Raw genomic sequence first — 25,873 nt, forward strand, 5'->3', positions numbered from 1 at the left:
AACCATCTGCTTAACTGATCTCCCTTCACTTTAATTAAAAGGGATTCCCGTCTTGTTGGGGTCATTATGCTCTGGCGGACGCCAGGAGAGGGGTTTGTGATGAGTTCAGCGTTCCCTCTGTCCCTGGGTTGCCAGAGGGCTTTTTTCATCCTCTCCCTTCCATCCTCATCTAAGTTAACCCCTTGCTGTCCCGCTATGCCGGTGCCTTGTTATGGAGTGGGCAAGGCTGACTTAAGACTCGGTAAGTCCAGCGAAAGAAAAAAAAAGAAAACAAAATCCGGCATGTGATGTTGCAAACTTTTCTTTTCACTCGGGAGCGTATAGATATTCACACTATCTCCCTCCACTCCGGGGAATGAGTCTCTAGCTGTAATGGTTTGATTTGCCCAACACTAGTTGGATCGATGCAGCTGTTTACAGTTTCTCCCTCTCTCATCCCTTTTGTCTTTTTTCTAATTTAGTGTTCCCAAACCATGGACAGGGGTCTGAATCTGTCTGCTGCGCTTGCATCTTCGCCCTCCTCCCGACTCTCCATCACTGTCCATTGATGTTTTTCCCCTCTTTCTTTTCTCGTCTTCCCCTCTCCTTCCTTGGTTGGGCTTGGAAAAAGAGCTGCATGCCTCCACACTTCTGGACAAGACTGATAGTTCGTCAATAGCATTAGCCAGCATTGCAGGCCTCACTGGTGTAGAACCAAATCAATAAGGCCCTGCAAAAAGTCTTCTACATGTATGTGGTCCATCCTTGCCCAGTCTTACATTCCCACAAATGAGTTTTTATACCAATTCATGAATCACCATGCAATTTTTTTCCCCCCTTTTCCTCCGGGAATTTTCTTTTCGCTTATCAACGAGGCCGATCGCGGTCGTCTCCTCTCTTTTACTTTGATTTTTCATGTTGCTCGAAGCCCCTCGGGGACAGTCTGTAGACATATTTAATAAACATGTCATCTCCCCAGTTAATTTTACCACTTTAATTATTTCTTGTATATTCAAGTGCAGTCAGTCCATGTGGATTGTGTGCCGTGCCGGGATGCAGATGTCATACTTACAAAAATGCACTTTAAGTGTAGCAAGTAACACACATCGCAAAGCAGGACTTATTTGTCCTGCTTTATATTTGGTGTGATTTGAACGGATGACACATTGTGATATTGGATTTAACGCTGAAGTATGGTCAATATGTTGTAGTCCACTTCGGTTAATATAATGAATATTATAAATCATTATTATAATTAATATCATGATGCCATAATTAAATCATTATGGTCACTGTTTCTCACCTTCATGACTCATTTTTGATGTGGCTTACTTTGAAATAGGGTTTCTTTAGAAGTAATGTATTTTAATAAAATGTAAGATTTTACTTTAATAGGTTAAACAGAAGGAAGTACTTGTACCTCGCTTTCTGTTCCATCGGACGTTGTGTGAATTCCGTTTTTCGTGAAGAAAAGCGGAAAATTGCAACATGTGTCTGCGCCTTTCGAATTATATGTCGATTAACCTCTATTATTTTGTCATTTTCTGAGATTTCATATGAAACGGATATGGATAATGTTGCCGGCGTCTTACTCGCAGTCCAGCTTTAAAGTATCCTACGATTGATAGACGCGTCTCTTCGCCACAACAAATTAATTTCTAATCTCGAGAAGCCGTAAGGTCACACAGATGGACGGGTCGGCCAGACTGATTGACATTTTGGCCCTGATCACCCGTTTGCCTTTCCAACCTATTGACAGCGCTCTCTCCGCTTCAGATGCACAACAAAGCAAATCTGAGCCACGTCTTTTTTTTTTTTTTGTCTGCGCCTGTTCTCCCCCGCCGCAGAGAGCCCTGTCTCTCAAAGGTCAGCGCGGGCCAATGTATTTGTCAGTCCGATCAATGGCCGACTGTCAGAAACATGCTAAGCTATGTAGCCGACCTCGTGGCGGACGGCGCCGGTTGACTGTCACGTGAAGGATCGGCGCCAGCGGAGGAAGACGTTTTTGACTACGAGGATCTTTGACTTACAATAAACAACACCTGCACTATTGCACCGAAATTCTGTGTGTGTGTGTGTGTGTGTGTGTGTGTGTGTGTGTGTGTGTGTGTGTGTATCATCAGATGAAGAAACTGGTGCGTGACAAAGACGACTGGTGTCTGATTCAAGGTCAGCGAGGCCGATGTCGCTCGTTCACCTCCCCCGAGGGAACGAGGAGGCATCATGTTCCTGTTGGTGACTCGGGCAAACATGACATCCATGCTGGAGAGCATATCAATATGTAATTGAACCCGCCGTCGCAGCAAATGATGTCAGCGGAGGTCATTTTTTTTTTTTTTTTTTTTTTTTTTGCAAAACGACCCTTCATCCATCGCTCATCGCTGTCAGTTTCTCCCACCCCCCTCCTTTTGTTAGTGTTATTGTTCACATAAATCCACTATTCTTCATGCTGCATCATCAAACACCACATTTCAAAAGGCATTCAAAATGATTAACCCTGTCTGTGCCGCTTTTATTCATTGTATTAAAAATTAAGTCTGTTTTGGGCCTTTTTAATAATTCAATTGAGGAATATGATGAGAGAAAATTGTCCTATTTTTTTTTTTTTTTTTGTTCCCTCCTCTTTCGATGTCCAGCTCACGGATTTGCTCACACCAGCCGCCGCTCCTCCTCATGCCGCTACGTCTTTTAATAACTTTATTAATCTAATCATCCCCTAATTGGTCAAGATAGCCTTTTCCCCTGTGATTTTTTTTATCACGGGGTAATTAAAGAGCCCGGATAAACCCGCCGGAATCACTGGCTCTGGTTAAAATGGCTTGATTGACACATTGTCTGCCCATTACTTTGTGCTGCCTTAAAGTGGAACGATTGTCAAGATACTGGACATAATGTTATAAAAACACTGTTTACAGACCTTTTTTTTAAATTCCCTGTCATTAACAGTGGAAAAAAATGCGATGACAAAATGCCAGTGACTGATAAATCTTTAATATAAAAATTGTACAAGAATTCTGATACAAATTACAAGAGGTATTTGGACAAAATATGAATAAAATTCCATTTACATCCCAAAACCCTTATGCATTTTATGCAAAAACCATAGACAGTTATGATACAGAAACAAATAGAAGAAAGGCAAAAAAGGAGAGAAAAAAGAAAGAAAAAGGCTTTTCAAAAGAGGACCTTTTTTTTTCCTCCTGTCTTCAAATGGGAAACACCTGTTAAGGTAACATACAGTATTCATGAGGCTTCCAAATCACCATTCTGATGCCAAAGTGATACACACTTGTCTACTTTGTTCTCCGCCATGGCGCCTACGTAGCCATGCAACGTTGCCGAGGGCCAGTGCTGTAACACGGGCTATTTTTAAGACATAGACACAAATGCATCGGATACACACACACACACACAAAAAAACAAAAAAAAAAACAAAAAAAAAAAGAGAAATGTAAAATCATCAGGTCCTCAAGCTTATTTATACTTTACTGTAAAATACAATTGGCACAATGGAAAACAAGAGCATTATGTTCTAATTTTTTTCAGGATTGTTGACATTTCACAGGTTCCAGTTCAAATTATTGAGGTTTTAAAAATTACTTTTTTTTTTTTTTTTTTTTAGACATGTGAGACAGAAGCATCTATACAAACCTACATTTTTAAGTGTATTTTCTGCATCCCCCTCCCTCCCCCCACCCCCCCATGTCCCATCGAGCGTTTTTTTTCTCTGTCCTACTGTTTTCAACGAGCTACATTAACTGGATGTGTTGCATCACCTCCCAACAGCTCTGGTCACTCACTCACTCATTAGTCATTCATTCACTCACTCACTCAGTGATCAGGGGGAAAGAAAGAAAAAAAAAAGGACAGTGATTATCAGGTCATCTGCTTTTAATCTTTACCAACCCCTTCTTTCTCCCACCCCCCCTCCGTGTGCTGGGTAGAATTACAGAATAATTGATGTGTGATGCTCCCCTAATCAAATATTAAAGATTCACTCCAGTAGTCTGGACCAATGAGCGACTGTAAATGAAGTGGTCCTCTGAACCCCGTGCAGCCACCGGGTTTCACAACGCACCTGGGTCCAGCCGCGTCGAGATGGGAGAGCAACGCAGGCAGATAATGGCGGTCGATTTACCCGTGAAGAAAAAAAAACGGCGTCGTGACAAAAAACGTCTGAGATACGAGGGGTCAGCACGATGGATGAAACGGTCGACTGAGACATCGACCTCTCGCTCGCATACCCGTTTGACTCGCCTCTCTTTGCTGACCATGTCAGGTGGTGCTCTAGAGCCGTGCGACTTTTTTAAGTTTTTCCCGTCGGGATCGAGAGGTCACGCGCGTCGGTCGCCGTTTGCAAAACAGCGACGAACGGCAATGCCGTGGCCGTTCGGTTAACCGGATCAACATTAAGCTCAATTGTGATTTGTTGCATTTGCCGTCTACGGTGAAATGAAAAATGTGAATTTAAACTGAAATTTGTTAAAATGATATATGATTAATAAAATGCTTTGGAGTCCCGGGTTTTGATGTTCGCTCCCATAACGGAATGCGATTTCTCTATGTTTTGGCAGGAGCTGTAATTTCAAATGTTAGATGCGATTTCATTTCCTGTGGCGGGACTGTTTGCAATTTTTTTTCCCTCCCACCTTCTCCATCAAGAGGGGTTAACAAGTCACCCCACTGCTGTCATCCCTCTGGCCCGTACACCAGAAGCTTCATATATGCGCACCCTTTCTCTCTCTGTATGGTTTTGTGTGAGAGAGACAGCTGTCAGCAGAGTTTCCGGAGTAGCATTTTATATTTTTCTCTGCTAGGCTGAAGGGTTGGGGGGGATTGAATGAGTGAATGAGGCAGCAAGCCCACTGCTGGGAGAAGCCAGGGGTACCTGTACTCAATTTTCCCTTCACTTGGGATAAACAGGCAATTACCCATCCCTTTTTCCTATGCCATGGCCTTCCAGTGAACTTAAGCATACACTATTAGTGTGTGTCCCTCCAGGACCTGCGCTGTGGGGTGTGGAGGTGGTAAGTGAGTTGCGGGTCAAAGAAATAGGTTCGATGGTTGTTAAATATCTATGCGTTGACAAAAGAGAAAAAAAAAAAAAAACAAACCCAAGATGAGACCGAAAGCGACCGATTTTAACCCGACCCCTGGCGACAGTAAAGATAATAAGCTCGCGTTAAAAATGAATCTCTGGATTAAATTGAATTAGCCGATTTTTGAATTGCTTTTCTTTTTTCCCCCCCGTTCGCTTTATGTCACTGTTCTATCAGCGCGCCTCCCCTAACCGAGTGACAAGTGAGTTATTAGACAGAGGAAGCCGGAAAGGCAGGGATGCCTCCAGGTAACGGAGAAGCAGCACATTTTTAATGATCGTTGCTGTCATCCTTTCCTACCTAGTCAGCCATCCACCTCCGCAACCTTTCCATCAGCCTCAGCTCCCTGTCGCGCTCTCTTTATCTCCAGGAGGAGATGACTGAAATATAAGTGCTCTAAAAAAATGTTAAAAAAATGCATGAAATATTTATGAAGGATAATGTATATGCTGTAAAATGACCTAAATTTGAAACATGTGGAATTTAACCCAGTGACGGACGTGAGGGATCGTGAACACTGTACATACGTTGCGCCGTGTAACGCTGCATATTTTTCCTTCTGTGTGTAGCACCAGTCAAATAAGACAGGACCTCATTGTATAATAACACATGGCATTGCTAATACATTGACAGAAAATGAGGAACAATCTCTTATTTTTTTTTATCTTTTTACAAAAAAAATAATCTTATAGTGGACACAAACATCTCCATTAGGATACATCACCCACCAATAAATACCCCAGTCCCTCGGCTACTTTTACCAGTGGAAATATTTGTACCATAAGAAAGTTGTGGACTTGTACAAAAAAAAAAATGGCTTGACAATGGCCAGATTTTTTTTTTTTCCTTTCTCGTAGACTACATTTGAAATTCACACTCTGTGATGGAAACGGACACAACGTCACAGCAAAAGACTTAAGACTCAAGTGCATCATGTCGATCCTGCGGGGCATGATTTCAGTACAATACTGAAAGAGCATTATTTTAAACTATTTTGGTCACAGTTGAAGGACTATTTTCCTCTATTTCCTTTCTTTGAAAACAACAGAAATTCACCTAGATGCAGAAACAAACGCCAGCTCTCGCGTCAATAGCCTCGTCGCGGTTTACCCTCCCGAAACCTCTGAATCGGTCATTGAAAGGGGAATGACTCGACGTTGAACCCTTTGCGAAACAGCAGTTTACGCTCGGTCACGCCTCTCCTCGGTTTGAAGCATAACACTTTGGAGACACTTTTTTCTTAACCTCGATTTGTTGACTGGGCGGGAAAACATCGCGGGAGTTTTGTGGAGGACGTTTTTTCTGAATGTTTTCAGTCGGCGATGTGTTCGAAAACCGGGCGGGTGCAAAAACAAACTGGCACAGGTATATGTTGAAGGTACAGTCATTCCCCATGACCCCACAAGCAACACCTAAACTCACCATTGCAAAAGTCCTCTTTATAATAATATTACACATCCCCTTGTATAGATGCAAAGTGCAAAAAACTGAACTGGTATACTAAAGCTCATAAACATAACAGACAAAAAAAAAAAAAAAAAAAAAATCAATAGAAATACAGAGAATGATATCAGTGTAGGAGCCTAAAAGAGCATGCCGGCAACCTCTGAATATCTAACAAGTAGATAAAACAAGTCACATGGTATTCTTTTTTAATTCCTAGGACTCAGTTTAAAATGTGTCTTTTGAAGCTAACATAAAGTAAGATGCTACCTCTTTCTTGCCTTTAGCTGGAAGTATTGTACTGGACTGTAACATAAAAACCATAAGAGAGAGAAAAAGAGAAGCAAACAACCATCAACACAACTCTTTTACACCAAAAGCCTCTTAGGACATTATTTACAAATGAAGCTATCATGCTTTTTGTAAGGGGGGAGGGAGTTGATTTAAAAGCTATCATTACACAAATACAACAAGAAGATTTTCTTTTTTTTTTTTTTTTTGTCTCCATACTATCATTTCCGCAGGCAAAAAGTCACAAATAAGAGAGTTTGAATAGATTCTTTGGAGACGCACGCGAAAACAAAAACAAAAACAAAAAAAACAAAAAAAGAAAACACGGGGAGAAGTTTCAAAGTAAAGATGGAAGGGTTTATGAAGAAAGAAAAAAAAAAATACAGCCGGAGTTTGGAGCTTTGTATAAATTGAACTCCATGCCCAAGAGTGTCATCCTGTTCCTCCAAAGAAGGAAAAGTCACATGTCACAATGATTATTGTTTCTACTGTCGGTGGGATTTTATTGGGACGTAGAAATGCCTTGCAATGACTTGGAGAGAACTGGGCGTGTGGGGGGGCGGCGGGGTATTCAACGGCCCTGAACCGGGATTGAACGGCTAATTGGAGGAGGAATAAGAATGGAGGGATGAACGGAGGAGTGGGCAAGCCGACGGGAGGATAGCAGTCTTTTTTTTTTCTTTTTTTTTTTTTTTCTAGTCTATTAGCGTGGAGAAGGGAATGTTTTTGTGGAGGTTGGGGTTCTGAGAGTGTCGGTTACGGCTGCGCACGGAACTGAACACCATGTTGCAACCGGGGATTTTACACTTGTGCATTTCCCGCAGGTGCACAGTCTTGTAGTGCACGCGCAAGGTCCCTTTGTTGCTGTACATTTTGTGGCAGATGTTGCAGAGGATCCCGCTGCTGCCATCGTTACCGCCCCCTGTGGACGAAAGGAGGAAAGGCGAAGAGGAAGAATCTAGCCCCTCACCCCGTCCTCGTATTTCTCCAGTCTCATTCTGATGCCTCCCTTCAGCCTGCCCCACGGCACGCCGGGAGCCGTCCTCCCCCTCGCTGTTGCCCTCCTCCTCCTCCTCCTCCTCCTCTTCCCCCTCCTCCTCCAGGTCATCCAACAGGATGCCCTCGTCGCTGCCCTCGTCTGACTCGTGTGAGGAGTGGACGCTGCCGCTGGATTGGACGCTGGATGTGGTGCTCAGGTCCAACACCATGTAATCATCTGACTGGCCCCGGGAGAAGCCGTTGGCGTGGTGGTGTTTAAGGTCTTGGTTGAGAGAGTGGTGGGAATACTCGTTGCTTGTGGGGGAAAGGGCATGGTGGTTGAGGCCAATGGGTCCAAAACCGGCACCTCTGATGCCCATTCCAGCCATAGGGTCCAAACCCATGTGGTGCCCGGCATAGATCTTGGCCAGTAACTCGGCTCGAAGGTCCTTGGGCAGTGGCGTGAGTTGGGGGTCCAGGACAATGTCGTCCAGCTCTTTGGTCAGCAGTTTGCGGTGCAGATTAATGTTGGAGCTGTGCCTAATGTGGGGGTGGGAAAAAAAGAAATCACAGTTAAAAATCAGAGTTAATGTCTCTGTTACCAAATACACATGTTGTACGTTCATTTTCTCAATGCTCTGAAATGCTTTAAGGAAATAACGTCTCAACATCCAAGAGGAGCTACAGTAAATGTGTAATTAACAGACAATCACACACAGCGAGAAATGCACCCTGCAGCTCTCCTCAGAAAAATGCACTAATCAAGCACACACACAACACACACACACACACACACACACACACACACACACACACACAGAGCGAGAGCATCTTGCTAGTGTTTACTGCTGTCAGCATGTCTGCACTGCACAGCCCTCAAATCCAATAGACTGACTCAATTAAATACTCCACCATATTGAATGGGAGTTTATCAATTGATTCGAGCTGTGGTAATGTGATAATCGAGGGGAACTAGATAGCATATTACCACTAGGCCCTGCCAGAATTATCACATTTGTTCCCTATTGGAGGTGGCTTAATCGAGCACCTCGATGAACATGTCTTTATGTAGCTCTGGATTTAATTAAAATGGGCATTTCCTCCAAACACAAGGCAAACTGTATCACACACTGTGCTACAGCTGATGAAAGAAACTAAGTAACATGTGCCATGCGTAAGCCGGGGTACGATTAGTGAGGTTTTTTCGGTTCGCATTCAAAGCCATGCTAAAGGATGCAATGTGAAATGGGCCAGAAAAAATTGAATTAAGTGCTTCTTTTTTTTTTTTTTTTTTTTTTTTTTGCTCCAATTTCACAGTCGCCAAGTTGGACTGAGGGGGAAAAAAAGGGCGACCAACACCACACATGTCATGATAAAGCTACAAAACACACACACACATATAAAAAGCAAACTTATAAAGCATATATGCCGTTTATGACATACATAATGTCCACTTCTTTCATTTCAGGCCAGCATTTAAAATCAAACAAGGAAATATGCAAAACACGCAGTGCCTTGAATGTGAAGGGTTTCCATGCAGGGAGTGGCACGTGTGTGTATAACAAAACAAAAATGAAAAAAAAAAAGGGTCACCCTTATCAGGATGGGCAAATATGGAGTCACAATGGATAGTAGAGCTTACCAGCAGTGGCAGGGTTGATGCAGTCAAAAAGGGTCCCTTTCCTTTAATTATTTACTTCCCTATCCGACATTGTCCTGCAAGAGGTAGAAATACATTCATTTAAGGGACCCTTTTCTGTGAACCAGGCAACCAGGAGCCCGTCCACTCGAGCATCGTCAGCATTGAGGAGAGAGAGCGTGGCAAATCGATTGGCTGTGGTTGTCATTGCATGTGTGTGTGTGTGTGTGTGTGTGTGTGTGTGTGTGTGTGTGTGTGTGTGTGTGTGTGTGTGTGTGTTTCCCCACATGCCTTTATGGGAGCAAACGTGTGTGTGTGTGTGTGAGGTGGAAAACAGAAAATATAGTACTTCCATACAGTGGGACTTTGATCAAAAGACCACATAAATCTTTTGTTCTTTTTTTTTTTTTTTTATCTTTTGATAGTAAAGCTGCACCCATATGTTGTTAGCTTATGGCTAAAATATGGGAGTCGGTGTCGTATCCCAACGTTGCCAAATACATGTGCAGTTGCTTGACCGCTGGGGCCAGCGCGTCTAAGCATTTCGGTGTAAGAATAAAAAGGGAAAATGGGTTAAAAAAAATATCAACTGCAGGGATACCATCCACCGGGTTTGCATGTCAGGAGAGCCACAGATTTGCTCGATTAACCCCTGAAGTTCAGGATGCTGTTGATGATGCTCAGGTAGGCAGGTCCTTTGCAATAATGTTTCCATCTCTGTAAGAACACCTACTCACTGCTAATAAGCTCAAAGTTAACCACGGCTATCTCGGTTTTAAAGATATTACGTCACGCTAAACATCATGATCGCTACAGAACCGTTTTTTTTACTTAAAATGCACACCGGATTGTACGACAATTCCCTTTTGTTTTCAGTAATTCTATAGGTGTATGCAAATGACCAAAAAACTGGAAAGAAGAAGTAGATTCTGAGTTATTACACGTCTGCAAAGAGGGGCAAGAGACGCTTTCCGATGTGAATGTTTTCTTGAAGGTATCCTCGTACTCCGAATGATATAAACGAGCCAGAAGTCCACGAGCCAGAAAGCAGAATATTCACACAAGATGAAAATCATGCACTTCCATACTACAACTTTAGTATGCATAACCCTCCCCTCCTCCAAAATCCACCTCCTTAGCGTAGCAACCCACCCTGCCTTGCCCTCCTCAATCTCTACCCCCCCCCATTCGCCGGAAATGCGTCTGGCAAGCCAGTATGACAGCCTGTCCTCGCCCCCAAAAAGATGGGGGGGCGGCCTTGAGAGGATCTTCTCTTTACCGCGCAGAGGAGGAAGAGGAAGCACCTATCTGTCCCGAACCCACGTTAATCATCTTCAGGCTTGTCTGATGGCCCTGGCCATGTTTGTCTGCGAGCGTGTGTGTGTGTACGTGAGTATATGTGCATGGTCTAATTGACTCGTAATGCATAAATGAGATGGAATGCTGAGTGGTGTTAAAATGACACCGGCGGTTCTGTGTGTTTCCTGTCATCCGAAGTGAGTTATGCGGGTTGGGATGGAAGTGGGAGTAATATTATGTTGTATTTATCACTCCGTCACCCATCTTGGGAGGCTTTGTGTTTTATTTTTTAATTTTTTTTTCAAGTTTGGCCCACCATGATGTTCTGACAACCATTACATATTACATCCATGGAATTTTCTCAACCTATCCCGCGTTATCGGATCGCGTTGATAACGAGGCACTTACATGAACTTGCATCAGTTTAAGAAAATAGATAAATCCCCTTATTCTCCTCTTTCATCTCTATGTCGCTTTTTTTAATATATCCTCTCTTCGAGCATCCTGCCCTTCGTAACAGACAGTCAAGTAATTCAATATAATAAGAAACAAACAGAGGTTGATGGTTGAAGCAGTGGAGCCGGGCCTACATGCCGTGAGGGGACCGAGGGAAAAGGAGGGAGAGTTGGAGAGGCCGGGGAAGGGAGGAAAGAGACTCTCCAACATAATTAACCTTCACTCTCTCCATTTGCGGCGGCCCATGCAGGGACCATAGGATGTGCATTGCCGCGACACGGGGGTGCAGAAAGGCGAGGACATCGAGCCGTGGCGGCGGCATAAAAGAAAGAACCGGGTCAAAATGTTGAGAGTGAAGGTTAAAAAAGTTAGATAGACCGATAACGATATGAAAAATGTGATTAATGAATATAATAATGGCCAGGATTACATGGGCGCTCGCCTTCTCTGCAGTTTATCGTGTAGCATCGCTGCTGATGTTTCACAGTAAAGATACAATTGTTTACCAGTTTGTAGAAAGCAAGCAGGCGAACGAGCACACGCACACACGCGCGCGCGCACACACACACATACACACACACACATCAGCATGCCTGTCCCTGTTTTATTTATCAGAAGCATACAGCAAAACGGTTGGTGATGCGCGCATTATATAGTTTGTTTACTATATCTCTGTTTACGTGCGGTTGTTGTTGCCCACATACTTTACATTTTTGTGTGTGTGTGTGTGTGTGTGTGTGTGTGTGTGTGTGTGTGTGTGTGTGTGTGTGTGTGTGTGTGTGTGTGTGTGTGTGTGTGTAAGAATTGTTCGTTCATTGTTTTTTTTCAGTAAAAATGTCAGGATCCGTCCTGAAACAGTTGTCAGGACATTCACAGTTAATGCTGGCTGTTTATCCACGGCTGAACAAATGTCCTTTTCAACATTTTCAGCATCATTTTTGATACCGCAGCCTTCAGTGTCGATGCCCCGTCTCTATCCCTCCGGCCTTTCACTCAGGGCGGTGGACTATGTTATGCGTATTGGACTATGTATGCGTGAGAACAGATGGTCCAGCAGAGCTGAATTTCAAGACTCCCTTATAACCACTGATGGCAGAAAGCTTAAAGAACTTTGTTCCATTCATACATATGTGTGTGTGATATTTTCCTTTTGTTAGAGAAAAAAATCACTCCAAATAAATTCATTTATAGCCGCGATAAACCACTGGAAAGTGCTTATTAATAGTTGGTTGAAAATTAAATTAGGAGAATAAATGGGAATTCACTTATCTACTCTTAAGAAACATTATTTTATGAACATTTATTTCTATACGACATTTCTTAATGTCATCGGACCAAACGGTTTTATGAAAACAACTAAATTACATTCCCATTTTATTGCTACCATTACACTCAAACATGCATTATGTCATTAGAGGATTATCCAGGGACAGATTTGATGAGAGCCCAGCTATTGTATTGACTCGTCTCAAAGCCCCAGGATTGCTCTCGCCGTGAAGCCTTCTTCTTTCAGTTGTTTTGTTCCGTTTCGAGACGGGGGTACAGTAATATGTCCCATATGTTATCAGGAATTTATCCACCCCCCTCTGAAAAAGTGTGGAAACAATACCGCGCTTCGGTCTCACCCACCCCGAACTGCGCTGTACATCCCTGGCGCGATGACAAAGTATGTTCGCAAAACCTATTGTCCCTTCCTAAAAACAAACTTATCTCTGTCTCCCATATGTTCTAACATTTTTTTTTGTATTCATTTATTTGGAATATCTTATTGTTCAATCCAAGTGTCACACACACGTTGTCACAGCGTCTAAGCGTGAGAAGGGTTCATCCTGAGGTTTTACCTTCTCAACACATCTACTGCGTCTTAACTTTCTTTTTCTTTGTCTTTTTTTTAAGTCTGCGTGAAAAACTTCCCTGAAGATTCAGTGAACCGGAATGGGCTCATTGTGGCAGATGGCAGTGCAAATGGGCAATTTTGTCACTGTAGGAAAAAAAAAAAAAAACAAGGATGTTGAAAGAATTTAATTTCCTGACTTATTCACTTGGACAGAAAAAAAAATGAGGAACAGCTGCTTTCTCCAGAGGTGCTCTTACCATGCACTTACTGAAATAATTTACAACGTTAACCCCCCTTCACCGAGTATTCGAGCATTGGACTTAAAATAAATAAATGCAAATAAACAGTAAATAACTGTTTTCTTAAGGGCTCCGCTTAAAGACCTTGTGCGCAAGGCTGTATCTAAGCAGAAATTTATCTTATTGTCTGTTTTCCCTGCACATGCATGATCTCTGTTTGATTTTATGCAGGTGTATGCTTGTATGCGTGAAAGTGAGAATACATGCGTTAAATCGGTGGTCCGGTCATGCCTTAGGCTTTCTAAAGCCTTGTCAAGAGACGGCAGCTAAGGAACAACATCCTCGCAACACGCCGTGGCTATACCTCGGTCATTTTTTCGCCGTTATCACGGCCGTGTCAGGTAAACCGCGGAATGCACCTCAGCAAATGCTGCCTCTCTTCTAGTGCCGGTTCCCCTGCTCCCCTCCCACATCCTCTCTAACAGAGAAGCCTGAGTCACCTGCTATATTTAAATGCTGCTATTAAAAGGAAAACTAGCAACAGATGCCACTGACAAAAAAAAAACAAATAAAAAAGAACAAATAAAATAAAAAAAGACCATGTCAGGGAAAAGAGCAGGAAATTTGGGGGGGAGGGAGATAGCATCATATGAGTAACACAATACACAAAGGAGCACATAAACCTATGCTTTGGAAATGCATCCAAATGGATACTTCCTGTAATTTGCGAACTACCTACCCCTTACTTAAAAAGTCACGGACAGTTTACTGATTAATTAAATTATATGTTGTTTTCAGCACCAAATACAAAGTGATCAAGGCCATTGTGTCAGGCAGCTGAGTTTTATGAAGATAGAGTAAGCAGGAGACACTTTTTTTTTGATAACAGAAATCAATATGACCACACAGTTGAAAAAAAAAAATTTAATATCCCTATATATATATATATATATATATATATATATATATATATATATATATATATATATATATATATATGAGTGAGAGGAATAGACATGTGCTAACAAGCCAGGTGAGCAGGCCTTGCCTCACCTCCTAATGCGCTAATAAATGCAGTGGTTTTGACAAACCATCTTTTATGTAAATGTATTCCCCTCCACCTCTCCGTGCAAAGCCTAAGTTGGTAGGCCAGGTAAACCAAACTGCAGCTGGATAGGTTTGTTAGCTAAATTCCTGTTCATGCTTTCGTGCGTGTGTGTGTGTGTGTGTGTGTGTGTGTGTGTGTGTGTGACGTGACTCCTCTTAATGGTGACTTGAAGGGAAGCAGATGTCCCTGGATCAGTTTTTCCTGCTTCATTAACTGACAGATGTGAAGTGATAGAATGTCCAGGTTGCGTTTAAATAAAGTGAAATTAATACTCGTACATTTGGTCAATTTATGTAGTGAGACTATTGCAGTTACAGCGAAGGATCTGGGTTGAATCAAACATTTTCAGTGAACCTACCTTATAATGTTGTTACATTATAATGCAATGAATTCACTACTAAAGTCTCGCACTAACCTGTCTCGGCTCCGCCGGGAAGGGAAAGCAGCGTTGCAGCCGGCCACAGTGCACACGTGCATCTCTTTGAGGTGCACGTTCTTGTAGTGCAGTTTCATGCTATAGGAACTCTTGAAGCTCTTCTTACACACATAGCAGATCTTGGGGTCTGGACTTGAGCATGGGTCTCCATCTGGTGATTGAGAAGTAGGGAATTTGGGCGGGCTGGCACCGTAGCCCATCGACGAGATGAAGCTCTCATGCAGAGCAGCCATGCTTGCGGCGGCGGCAGCCGCGGCTGCCATTCCTCCATTATATAGACCATACTGGCTCATGCAAAACATGTCGTAAGTCGGATCATTGAGTTCTTCCTTGATCTTGATAGGCGCGTGATGAGGGGAGGGTGATGGATGGCCCTTGCTTTCCATTTCCTTTCTCAAATGGCCTTCCTCGCTGTCCATGTCGTCGTGTTCCTTGTCCAGACCCCTTGTGCCCTTGCTGTGTTTTTGCTGTTCTTCCACGTCCATCAGTTCGTCGCGGTAAAACATCTTTGTATCGGAAGTCTCCGATTCATTTTCAAAGTCTCTTTCGTGGTCCTGGTCCTCAGAAGTGAAGCTGTCCATGCAACGGAGCTCGCCGGAGCCCCGAAGATCCCCCCTGCTGTCACTGCCGGTCCCTTCCCGACTTTCGTCTTCACTTTGTCTCATCATGCCCCTCAGAGCTATTCCGGGGCTCATCTCATCCTGGGATGGGGATTGCTGCCCGCTCCCCCCACTGTGATTACCGGTTCCGTTGCCACTGTTGTTGTTGCAATTTCCATTCATTTTGATGTTGTTGTGAAGAAGCGATGAGTGGTGATGGTGGTGATTGTGGTGGATGTTGTCATCGTCGTCCTCATCTTTGTCCTCGAATTCATCCGCGACGTCAATGACTTCTTTCTCTATCTTCACTGGCATACTAGATTTACGGGGCTTCTTTTTGGGTGTGGGGTCACTGCAGCCGGTGGTGGTGTCCTGATTGGTACCGGGCGTTGGTAAGCAATGCGGCATGGGTCCTGCCTCTGACACGTGAATATTGTTGTGCGAAGCCACGGCTGCGGCTAAGAGCTGCTGTTGCTGGTCCATCAGCGTGGTACTGTTGGTGGCAGTGGGCAGGATGGGACTGGTGGGCAGTGACACCGGAGGACTAACAAGGTCTGCAGGGGACAGTAGTGTGCGATAGAACGGTGGCACCGGCTGGACCGGCTGCACGGACTTTAGGGAGGGAAACACCAGCGGGCTCTGCAGGGGCGACTGGAGCATGGGGTCGATCGGCGGGGTGGTGAAGCCCAGCGGCGGCCTCCCGGGGCTGGTAAGTGTGAAGCCACCGTTCTTGGTGCTTGAGATGACGGGTGTACCAGAGGATGAATTGGCACGGATGAGGTCCTTATCGCGGTTATTGCGCAACATTGGCATGTGCAAACGTGGATTGGGATTGGCACTGTGACGGTTACGACTGCGTAATGAGCTGAAGACCATGTTGCAACCCTCAATGGTGCAACGATGTTTGATCTTCAAATGTACGGCGTTATAGTGTATCTTAAGTGTGCCTTTGTCGTAAAAGGTTTTGCCACAAGAGTTACAGCACACGCGGCCTTTGCGTGAGGTGGCCCCCATGCGGCGCATTCGATGCATCTTTGAGGAAAAAGACGGATGAGTGATGGGTTTCGACTGCTCTTCTTTCACAAAGTGATGGTGAACCTGGTGATCGCTCAAGCTGTTGGATTGCTGCGATTGGTTCTGTGACTGCTGTTGGTTCTGCTGCTGCTGCTGCTGCTGGAGTTGTGTCTGCTGTTGCTGCTGTTGCTGATTCTGCTGAATGGATGGAGACGGTGAGATGGGGGACGCCCTGTTGTTGGGCTCTGTTTTGGGTTCAGTGTTGTTGCTCATGGATCCTAGGGGTCCACGGCTGGGGCTCTGGCCTGTGCGGAAAGGTGACAGGGACACTTCTGATTCGCTGGTCTCCACCTGTTCGACCTGATTGGGCAGACTCGGCTCCCGCAGCCTGAGAGCCGACTGCTCCATGGGCAGGCCATTGGGAGGCAAACCAAGCATGGGGGCTGAAACTGGGTTTATGTACTGAAAGGGTAAAAGGAAGGCAAGGCTGTTGGGGATATTCTCAAAATGGTGAATGCTGGATGGGCTACTGTTTTCCAGATGCGTGAGGAGACCTGGGCTGCGGGTCCTGTTGTTGCTTTCAATAAATGTCCTAATTCCAGAGTCTGTCTTGGAGGAGGGAACTGTAACTGCCTGACCTTCCTTCTCCTGAATGGCCATCAGCTCCACAATAGACTTGGTCTCGCCAAAGCGCAGAAACTGCTGCAGGGTGATGATCTCTTCTTCTCGGGACATGATGGTCCAGCGGTCCAGCACCTTGCCTGCAGCATCCTTCATTCCCCAGAAGAAAAAAGAGAGGACAAAAAAAAACAAACAAAAAAAAAACATTATTGATTGTGCATAATAAGTACGGTCAAAGGAAAAGACAGTACAGGGGTTAGTTTATAAGGCCAAGTGTTTGAGCTTATCAAATTCAAAACCCCCCTCGAGCGACAAGTAACTAGCAGAGCTTTTTCGCCCCCCCACTTATTATCATCCGTTCATTTTATCTTATACATCTGCCTGCAAATGTGACATTTCATTGAGTCTCCAATAAATAAATTAAAAGCAAATGACATTTAACACTGTAGTGGTGTAGATGCAAGGATTATATATATATATAGTCAGAGAGAGAGAGAGATTTTTTTTCACCAGAAAACCATATGGACTGCTTTACAATGGTGTGATAAAGTTCCTTAGTGTTTTCTTTAGCCTGATTGCGTCTTGCATGGAATTGGGGGCCACGATGACGGCAAAATAGTCAATATTTTTTACATCTTACTGCATTTTTTGAAAGGCATGGGAATGGGAAGAAACAAAAGTTCCACGCTCAAACTAGAGTTGCTCTGATGGCCAATGTACCTAAAAGAGAACTTTCCTTGGCTGGTGTTTTTTCTGGAGATGTGCTACAAATGGCTGAGAAATCAGAACCAATCCTTGCAAAATACTCATTTACCCATCATGGGATTGTACATGACTCTGGGAAAATAATGTTGGCAAAACCTTTGCATCCATTCTATTGTTGAGTAACTAGGTTGCAGGAACTTAAGGTTCAAAGGAGCGCTATTGTTCAATCGAAAGAATTATTATAACAGCATTATCCTCATATGCATTCCTTCACATCTGCTGCTGTTGTAAAATGATGTTTCGCTCACAAGATGGAGAGGGACGCGATGAGACTTGGCTTTAAGAGTTTGCAAACAGGTTGCTTTGGGACTGACTGCAAGTGATCACGAGGGAATAACACAAAGTATGACAATTAGTCACAGTGAAATGGTAACATTTCATATGTGCTCCTCGCTGCTGGCATCTATAAAAGATAAATGGCAACTGCGGTGAGCAAAAAGCTGTAAAAACCAACATCACAAAGCACAAAGGGCCTGTAAGGAGAAAACAGAAGATAAATGTTTAAAGAGAGACGGCAAAAAAAGAGAGAGAGAGAACGGGTGAAGACAGTGCAGGAAGAGTAGAAAATAAAAAATAAAAACAGAGAAAATGAAAGTGTGAGGGTTTTCATATCATGCCCTCAGATATACTGGAGAAGTAGAATCTTCTGAGACGAAACATCAATAGTCACTGGGGTATTTGTTGTTAAATATACATTAAAAAACATTTTACACTTTCATTCTGTGTGCGCTGTGGAGTTTTTGCCTGGAGGTATGACTTAAAATTCTAGCCTGGGCACTATTATTTCATACTGCATGGCCATCGGGGCATTAGTACTTCCATTTGATTTAATTGAAACAAAAAATGAAAGCAAATTAGAGAGTGAATCTTTAAATACTTACAACCAGAACTGTTCTAAGGAAATTGTGATTCCAAGAAGTGGAGGGTTTTTTTTTTTTCTCTCAATATTTCTTCATGACAAAATGGGTTAATTGTGAGAGTTACACGTGAAACACGTGCTTCTTTTTTTTTTGTTTCCTGCTAAAGAAGGTCAGAATGAGCCTCTGCTTTTTACTCGACGGCAAATAGCAATCAGCATTTCTGGAGCATTAGGAGGCCACGCTGAATTTATTTTAAGCCAGTATAAGCCATCATAATATCAATTTCCTTAATGTTCCACTTGAATGCTCTTAAAAACAGGAAAAAACAGGTCAGATTAAGATCAGCGGGGTCTAAAGGGGCATCTAATTTGTTTAATTGTAGGTTTCGGTAATACAGTTTCAGCAATAACCTACGATGTAAATAAAATTTTTAATACACAAACACAAAAATCTGCAGACAAATTGCCTGGAAACCAAACACAGTTCCATCCAGCCCGGTCTCGGTCAGTGATTCAGTCACACAGTGTTGAAATCGACATTGCCATGCTTGTCCTGCCGTGTTTCACGCACTAAAGGAGTCAAAAAAAATGTAAAATAGGAACAAAATAAAATGCAGATACAAGGCAAAAGGCAAGGCTTCTGAAATGATGAACTGCTCGTTTCTCCTCTGTAGTCAAACCCCTCCAAATAAGGCTGCATTTTAGTCATTAGCTGCGCTTATTAAACCAATAAATTAATGATTCTTTATTTGTTTTCATGCAAACAGTCAGTGAAAAACACAGGGGCAATGTTTTCTATCAATAACATGTGCGGGGACCTTTATTTTTTAAATAGCTTGTTTTTTTTTTAAGCAAAACAATCCATGTATTCAAAATCATACAGCAAATACAATTCCCATCAAATTGAATAAACACACGTGAATAAAATATGCATCTATTTAACAAACACTTGCAGACAAACACTGGCCCCTGAAGTCCTCAGATCACACAACTGTGCTCCTCTGCATTAGCCTTTTGATGCTGTGAGAAAAAACAAATATGCCATTAGAAGCACTTTTACAAGTGGGCACTCATCTCCCAATTAGCTTAATGTGGCCCTCTCCCTTATATTTTCCAGGCGTGCCCCACCTCTTCTTGTACACACTCCCTCCAGTAGAATCTCATCAATCCTCCCCTCCCCCATCCTCCCCTGTGCTATGACATATTAGTCTGTCATTATGCATCCCAGAGTCCTTTAAACAATACGGCTAAACCTGTGTTTGCCAGGTTAATGACTATTAGCCAATAATTACAGCAAAGAGACGATGGGGTAACCACTTTATCTGGTGGACAGCCCGCCGCCGTTAGTTTATTTTATCTGCCAGCCTCCACGTCTCCCAGAATTAATCTAGCAACAGCTGTATTTATTAATCTCTTTGCTGCTGCAAAGCCTTCCCGATTCACAGCCGTCTCTATTACAGCGACGGATGCCGGTCAGCGGTTGTGTGTTGGGTCCGTCCGACATGCAAATTGCTGACAATGAGGATGAGCAAATGATGGCCCTGTCATGGGCCAGGGCACAACTGTCAGTTAAAACAAATCAGGCAATTATGCAATTAGCAGGGCGCGTGTTGAGCTGTATTACGATCCTGAGCGTACAGTATTCAGGTTGCACTATGTACACAAGGGATTAACTACATTATATGCACATGCCTACCAGCAATACACGCTCATCATAGTCGCCGACTTTCCTCGCTAACTTGGCAAGCGACGCAGACAAGCGGACCCACAGCGAATAATGCAATTATGAGGAATTGAAAGGAGGAAGTCGGGAAGACCACCGCCATTCATCACGTCCCCCTCATGTCCCCCATGTCCCCAGCAAAGAAATGAGTGGAAACCTTTGTGCGTTTCGGTCGTTTACACCGAATCAGACAAATTGAGAATCGCCCTCGTGATCGAGATATGCCAAACAACGGTCTCCGCTTGCCTCGTGTGATTTTTCACCCTCTTTCGCAAATATCGCTTTATCAACCGTCGTTCACGGTTACAAGGCGCGATTGTATCCCCGTGAACACTGGAGAGCATACATTCCTGTTGTTCCATGTTAACAACCAATATAAATTGTGGGATAGAGTGGAGTGTAAGATGACAGCTAGAACGGTTCCACGTAAACATCCTGTAAGGGTCAGTTCGACTGATCGGGGCAGTATCACTTGCAGCAGGGATGATCAGTTCTCACAATGGCAAAGTGAACCATGGGAACCACATTGATTCACCAATCACCTTGCAGTGAATGCGATCTCCAACCAAGCCTCCGGGGAGTCCCCATTGATCTCCAGTCCCGCTTTCAGATCTAGTTCCTTAAAAAAACTGCTGTATCCCTGTGTTCGCCACTTCAAGGGAGGTTAAGCAGGAGTTCCTTGTGATCTGAGAAGGTCTTGAACCTGGGCTCTTCCTTTTCCATATTCTGTTTTTCTCCCCACACCATCTCGGGCTGTATGAATAATGCAGAGGATCTAGTGGCGAGAGGTGCCACAGGGGATGGGTTCACGCAAAGCTCACTGCCTGGAGCCATCACATCAGAGGGCCAGGGTTCCCATGACACACCGTTCCTCCGTTGGCTCCCCAGTGGCGGGTCAGGGGTCAGATGTGAGCAACCAGCTCTACTCCTTCCTCTGTGATGGACCACAGGGAAATCAGTAGCTACGTCTAGATGTGGGTGGAGGACATTTGTAAGAATCACAGAGGTTAAAATTTGCACTCTGTGATCACGGTAAATACCACCCTCATCATCTGTACATCAAAAGAACGTGTTACGTTCGGATGTAAACCAACAGATTTTGTCATCGGTAATGCTGAGGTATATTTATCTGCACCGCGAGATGCGCATTGTTTTATGTCACCTGTAAAAATGTCTTATTGAACCGTGAAAAATAGGTCAACTGACAGTGCTCGCACGTACAAAATCCACAAATCTGCTACAAATCTGAGGTTATATAGAAAGTCATTTTCCCTTCTGTCCACATCTTTACTCCATCTATCTTCTAAGTAGCAAAACAACTTTTCTTGCTTTCTCTCAAATCACTTTACATGGCGAATCTCGTGCCGAATCATTTTCATCTGAGGTTTGACTGTTTACGTCTTGGATTTCAGCAAGTTTTCTTTAATTTCCACATCTCTCGCACGTTGACAGACTAAACCCAGTCTGCCATTCAAGTCAGTCCGAAAAGTATCCGCGGCCGTAAAGCTGAGTAGGATGCACTCGCCAAATTGCACTTCCCACAGAATGGTAACACCCCGCAGCAGACATGGAAAGCAGTTTTGTAAAAAGTCCTGCCAGAGCTGTCTGCACAATCTCATATTCCTGATTAGAACTTGGATGAGATCTATACAAGTTTTGATTTCTACTTTATCATTTAATTAACAGCTATGGAAAGGGCAGTGGTTTGGTCAATAATGTGCTCATCAATACCAGAGAGGAGAGCTTGCTGGCCTTTTGTGTGAATAAGTGCGAAAAGGCCAAGGGGCCATTTCATTGGGCTGGATGCGCCGATCACCCAACAGGCTGCAGGATACCCTCCCTTCACCTCTCATCCTGATTTAACTCATGGCTATGGTTAAAAATTCATGACTGTGTGTTAGTTGTTGCTAAGGGCGGACTAATCAACTGCAGCGAGATTTATCGTGCAGTTTTCAGACCGTGAGGGGGGTCAGGGGGCTTATTACAGAGGACTTCACCACAAAAGGGTAAGCCACATCATTTTCCAGGTGGCCCAAGGTAAACAGTTTCCACTTCTTTTCCCATTATCCCCCCCACCCCCCTTTTCACTATCTGTTACAGAGAACAAATCCATATTTTAAAAAAGAAATTCTCCAGACCCCTTATTCCTCAACCCCCAGCCCTCCGCCCCCCACTAAACTACATCATCACCCTCTTCGGTTTAAAGCATCTTTGAAAAAGCGAACAGGACAGTCCTTTGGCCAGAGCCCAGCAGAAACGCAGATGGGAAGGCACATGGAATCCATTTCACAGTAAAACCAGTTATCCTCTAAGTTCAGAACCTCGATAAAGATTCCTCTTCGTTACACGGCCGGTCTGAAGAAACCTATCGATTGTCCGTTTTGATGTACAAAGCAAATACAGCAACATTAGTGGCGTGACGGTGCAAAGGGAACCCCAGCCATTGTGTAAGCGGGCCTAGAACCGCGCTAGAGGGAACGCCTCAGAGACCAGGGGTGGACGGAGAGCAGCGGGCCGGGAACGCTTGATGGTTCACATTAATTGAGGATGATTCGTGTGATCTGCTGGGTCGGGATGCACCAGCCAGGTCTGTCGCGGGGCCTGGGAGACAGATGTGGACGATCCCTTCAGGGCCAATGGAGAGCAGTGAGGCGGCTGAGAAATTGTCTGTCTCCGTAACGTGTGTGTTGTCAGGGGCTGGCAACCTGCTTTTCTCCCCATCTTCTATCACATCTCTTTTGTCTTGATTACTATTTCGGCAGGAGGCCAGAGCAGAAAAAGGTGCTTCGACATATGCTCACAATTTGGCAACGGAGTTCCATGTTTGTACTGTGTCTTGATGTAGCAGACATTTCGATCCTTCCGCGGTGTAATACCCACCCCCTATCACATTGTATCCCGAGGCTAGTAATGGCTAGTAACACACAAGTCTTGAAAAAAAGTGAAAACCAGAACCTAATGTACATTTGCGATCCTCGGATGTGATACTCAGTTGACATGACATGCTCAGTAACTGCTAAGTGATTTCCTAAATATTCCATGTATGAAAGCCTGAAAGTTTTTCAGGTGTGTTTATATTTCCGCACGGCGCGACAAACAATCCGCGTTCCCGTCCGAACAGGAAGCGGACGTGAAAGGATAATGCCTTAAAGTGCAGGTGAACCTGCTACGTCATTCTGTCGGGTTGAGTTGAGAACAGATAGAGGTGTCTGTAACACATAGACACACTGCATTAGAGGGGGGCTTTCAGCTTGCGCCCGTGCTTTTGCTGTGGAGCATGCAAAGGAAAAGAGAATAAGCTAATGGACTCTTTACTTAATGTGATCACAGCCATTATTGACATGCTGCCAGGAAGATGCAAGACCATTAACTCGAGTCTCTCTCTCAATGGTTCCTCCCCTCTGCCCCGCTCCTTTACCCGACAGTATTTCACCGCCTCCCTGACTCACATACAGAGGAAGGACTGCCGGAGTTCCGGGTCCCCCGGAGGAGTCTGTGTCTGTCATGTTAACTAGGAATCAGTGATACAGACTGCCTGGGCAAATTCACAAGCGCGTGGCGGTCGGTGTGCATCGATGGTCGGTCACTCGTTAAAACAGCGTGTTATTTTAGTTTGTGTGTGCAGAAATTATTAACAAGGAAATGTATCAGTAAGAGCTCTTTGATATGCTGATACTTCATCCCCCCCCCCCCCCTTTGTTCTTGCAATTTTTCGCCATGTGTGCGCTTATAGGAAACGTATGGTGGAGGGGTGACGTGGCCCTCAAACAATTTGTTCTATTAGAAAAATGCCATTCGAATCACTGAGGCTAAAAGAGGTGGAAAGTTGTCGGATCATGTGACGAAGCCAAAAAGAAAATGCTTTGTAATGTCAGTAAATTAACATTTTGGTTCATTTTCATAGGTCGATACATTTCATTTTTCGATTCAAAAACTCCCAACTTTCGACGATATCGTTGTAAAACGTTCAGGGTCACGCTGAAGGACCACGATGTAGACCAATTGTCAACTGTATTTGTAAATATTATGATGAGATGCTTCAAAATCTTGAACTTGTGCTTCCCCCGATTTAGCACCGCATCTCCTGGGAATACAACTCGACAAGGAGTTGTATTGGAATTGCACCGCGGTGAGGAAGCGTACGTTAAACCATTGTTATTGTAGTGGAGAGAAACGGTGCACTGAGCAGATGAAGTAGTCCTAAATCATCACTGGTGCAGTACGCCTATTTTTAAACCTGCTCACTGGGGGTCGTTGCCTGACATGTAGCCGGTTCATTCATGCTGGAGTTGTGGCTGCAGTGTAATTTACACTAACCCCAACCCATGAGCCGGGACACATCAAGCCCTGTGGCCCGAGAGCTCGTATCACCGGCGGCCCGGAGGTATTCATGTTTATGTGTGTGAGTTTTTTTTCAGTGTGTGTATTTGTGATCACGGAGGTTAAGCAGGAAGTGGTGCTCAGGTCTCAAGAGGCACGGCTCCAGGTCCCTGGGCCTGTCTACTGTCATAAGTTCCGAAATGGTGATTACTTGCTGCGAAAATAAACAACATTACCATCTGGTACTGCCTCTTTGTGCTGTAACGTATACACCGAGAAAAAGCTCTAGACCATCAAAACATAGAACAGAGAGCTAGAACAGAAAAAAAATAGTCTTCGCATATCTTCAAGTTTAGATCTTGGAGGAATGCATATAAATACCTTTTAATTTAAAATTCTGAGGAAATGTGATGTCACACGCCATATTTCAGAATATGGCACTTTTTAAGACAAAAAAAAAGAAAAAGAAAAGAAAACTCGCGACGTAATCAGGTGGTTCGAAGGAAGAAAAAGATTTAGCTGGACGTCGGATGGGAAAGGTTGGATGTTGGGGGTCATTCAAGACCATCGAAGCCTCGCAGAGCCGGCAGATGTTTGATCCATCCACAACACATCTGGTCCTCTACACACTCAATCTATTTCACTCCACTTCTCATTTTTTAGAGTTTCATTGTTCCTCACGGTCCACTAAACTCCACGCCCCCTCCCCCCACGGCCCACGGATATTCATCCGCCATCATTCACGCGCAATCAGATTAGCGTAATTGTAACACGTCGGCAATGTTGGAATACCAAAATATTTGTCCCTCGTCAAACATCTGTATTTTATTGTCCCCTCGACTTCCAAGAGGTCCCTTCATCAAATGGGTTTAAAGTTTCGGCGCGGCGAGGAACTCTAAACCTGGCGGCGAAATGAAAGCTGTCATTCTTGTTGTAGCAAGCCCTCGGAGGGTTATGGAGTGCTTAGCGGCTTCATTGTGTCTTTTATTGTTGGAAGCAGCGAAGGGTGTGTGCCGCACAGGTCTCCGAATCCCGGAGCGCAAACGTGACGAGAGGACTGTCAACTCCCAGTAACTCGCAATAAGCTTCCTTTAATAAATGTCAACTCTCTGACCCAGCGGCAAATCCCTGGCAGGGTGGGCGTCTCTGTCAGCGGTGCCGGCGGGCC

The 25,873-nt window shown here is 44.1% G+C and overlaps 1 protein-coding gene across 2 annotated transcripts in view; it reads right to left on the reverse strand.

The window, feature by feature from the left end:
• Positions 1 to 2,954: 2,954 nt before the first annotated feature.
• bnc2 (basonuclin zinc finger protein 2) overlaps positions 2,955 to 25,873 on the reverse strand; it is a 167,520-nt gene continuing 144,601 nt past the window's right edge. For both annotated transcript variants that reach the window (XM_086157279.1, XM_086157280.1), the window contains exons 6-7: positions 14,784 to 17,188; positions 2,955 to 8,330 (exon numbers count right to left, since the gene is read on the reverse strand). In XM_086157279.1, the coding sequence (XP_086013405.1) occupies positions 7,508 to 8,330; positions 14,784 to 17,188 (3,228 nt within the window). In that variant the 3' untranslated portion in view covers positions 2,955 to 7,507. The remainder of the gene's footprint in view (positions 8,331 to 14,783; positions 17,189 to 25,873) is intronic.

The sequence above is a fragment of the Fistularia commersonii genome, chromosome 12, assembly GCF_037954325.1.
Source record: "Fistularia commersonii isolate RoL2024-O1a breed Wild chromosome 12, RoL_Fcom_v1.0, whole genome shotgun sequence".
Classification (NCBI taxonomy): Eukaryota; Metazoa; Chordata; class Actinopteri; order Syngnathiformes; family Fistulariidae; genus Fistularia; species Fistularia commersonii.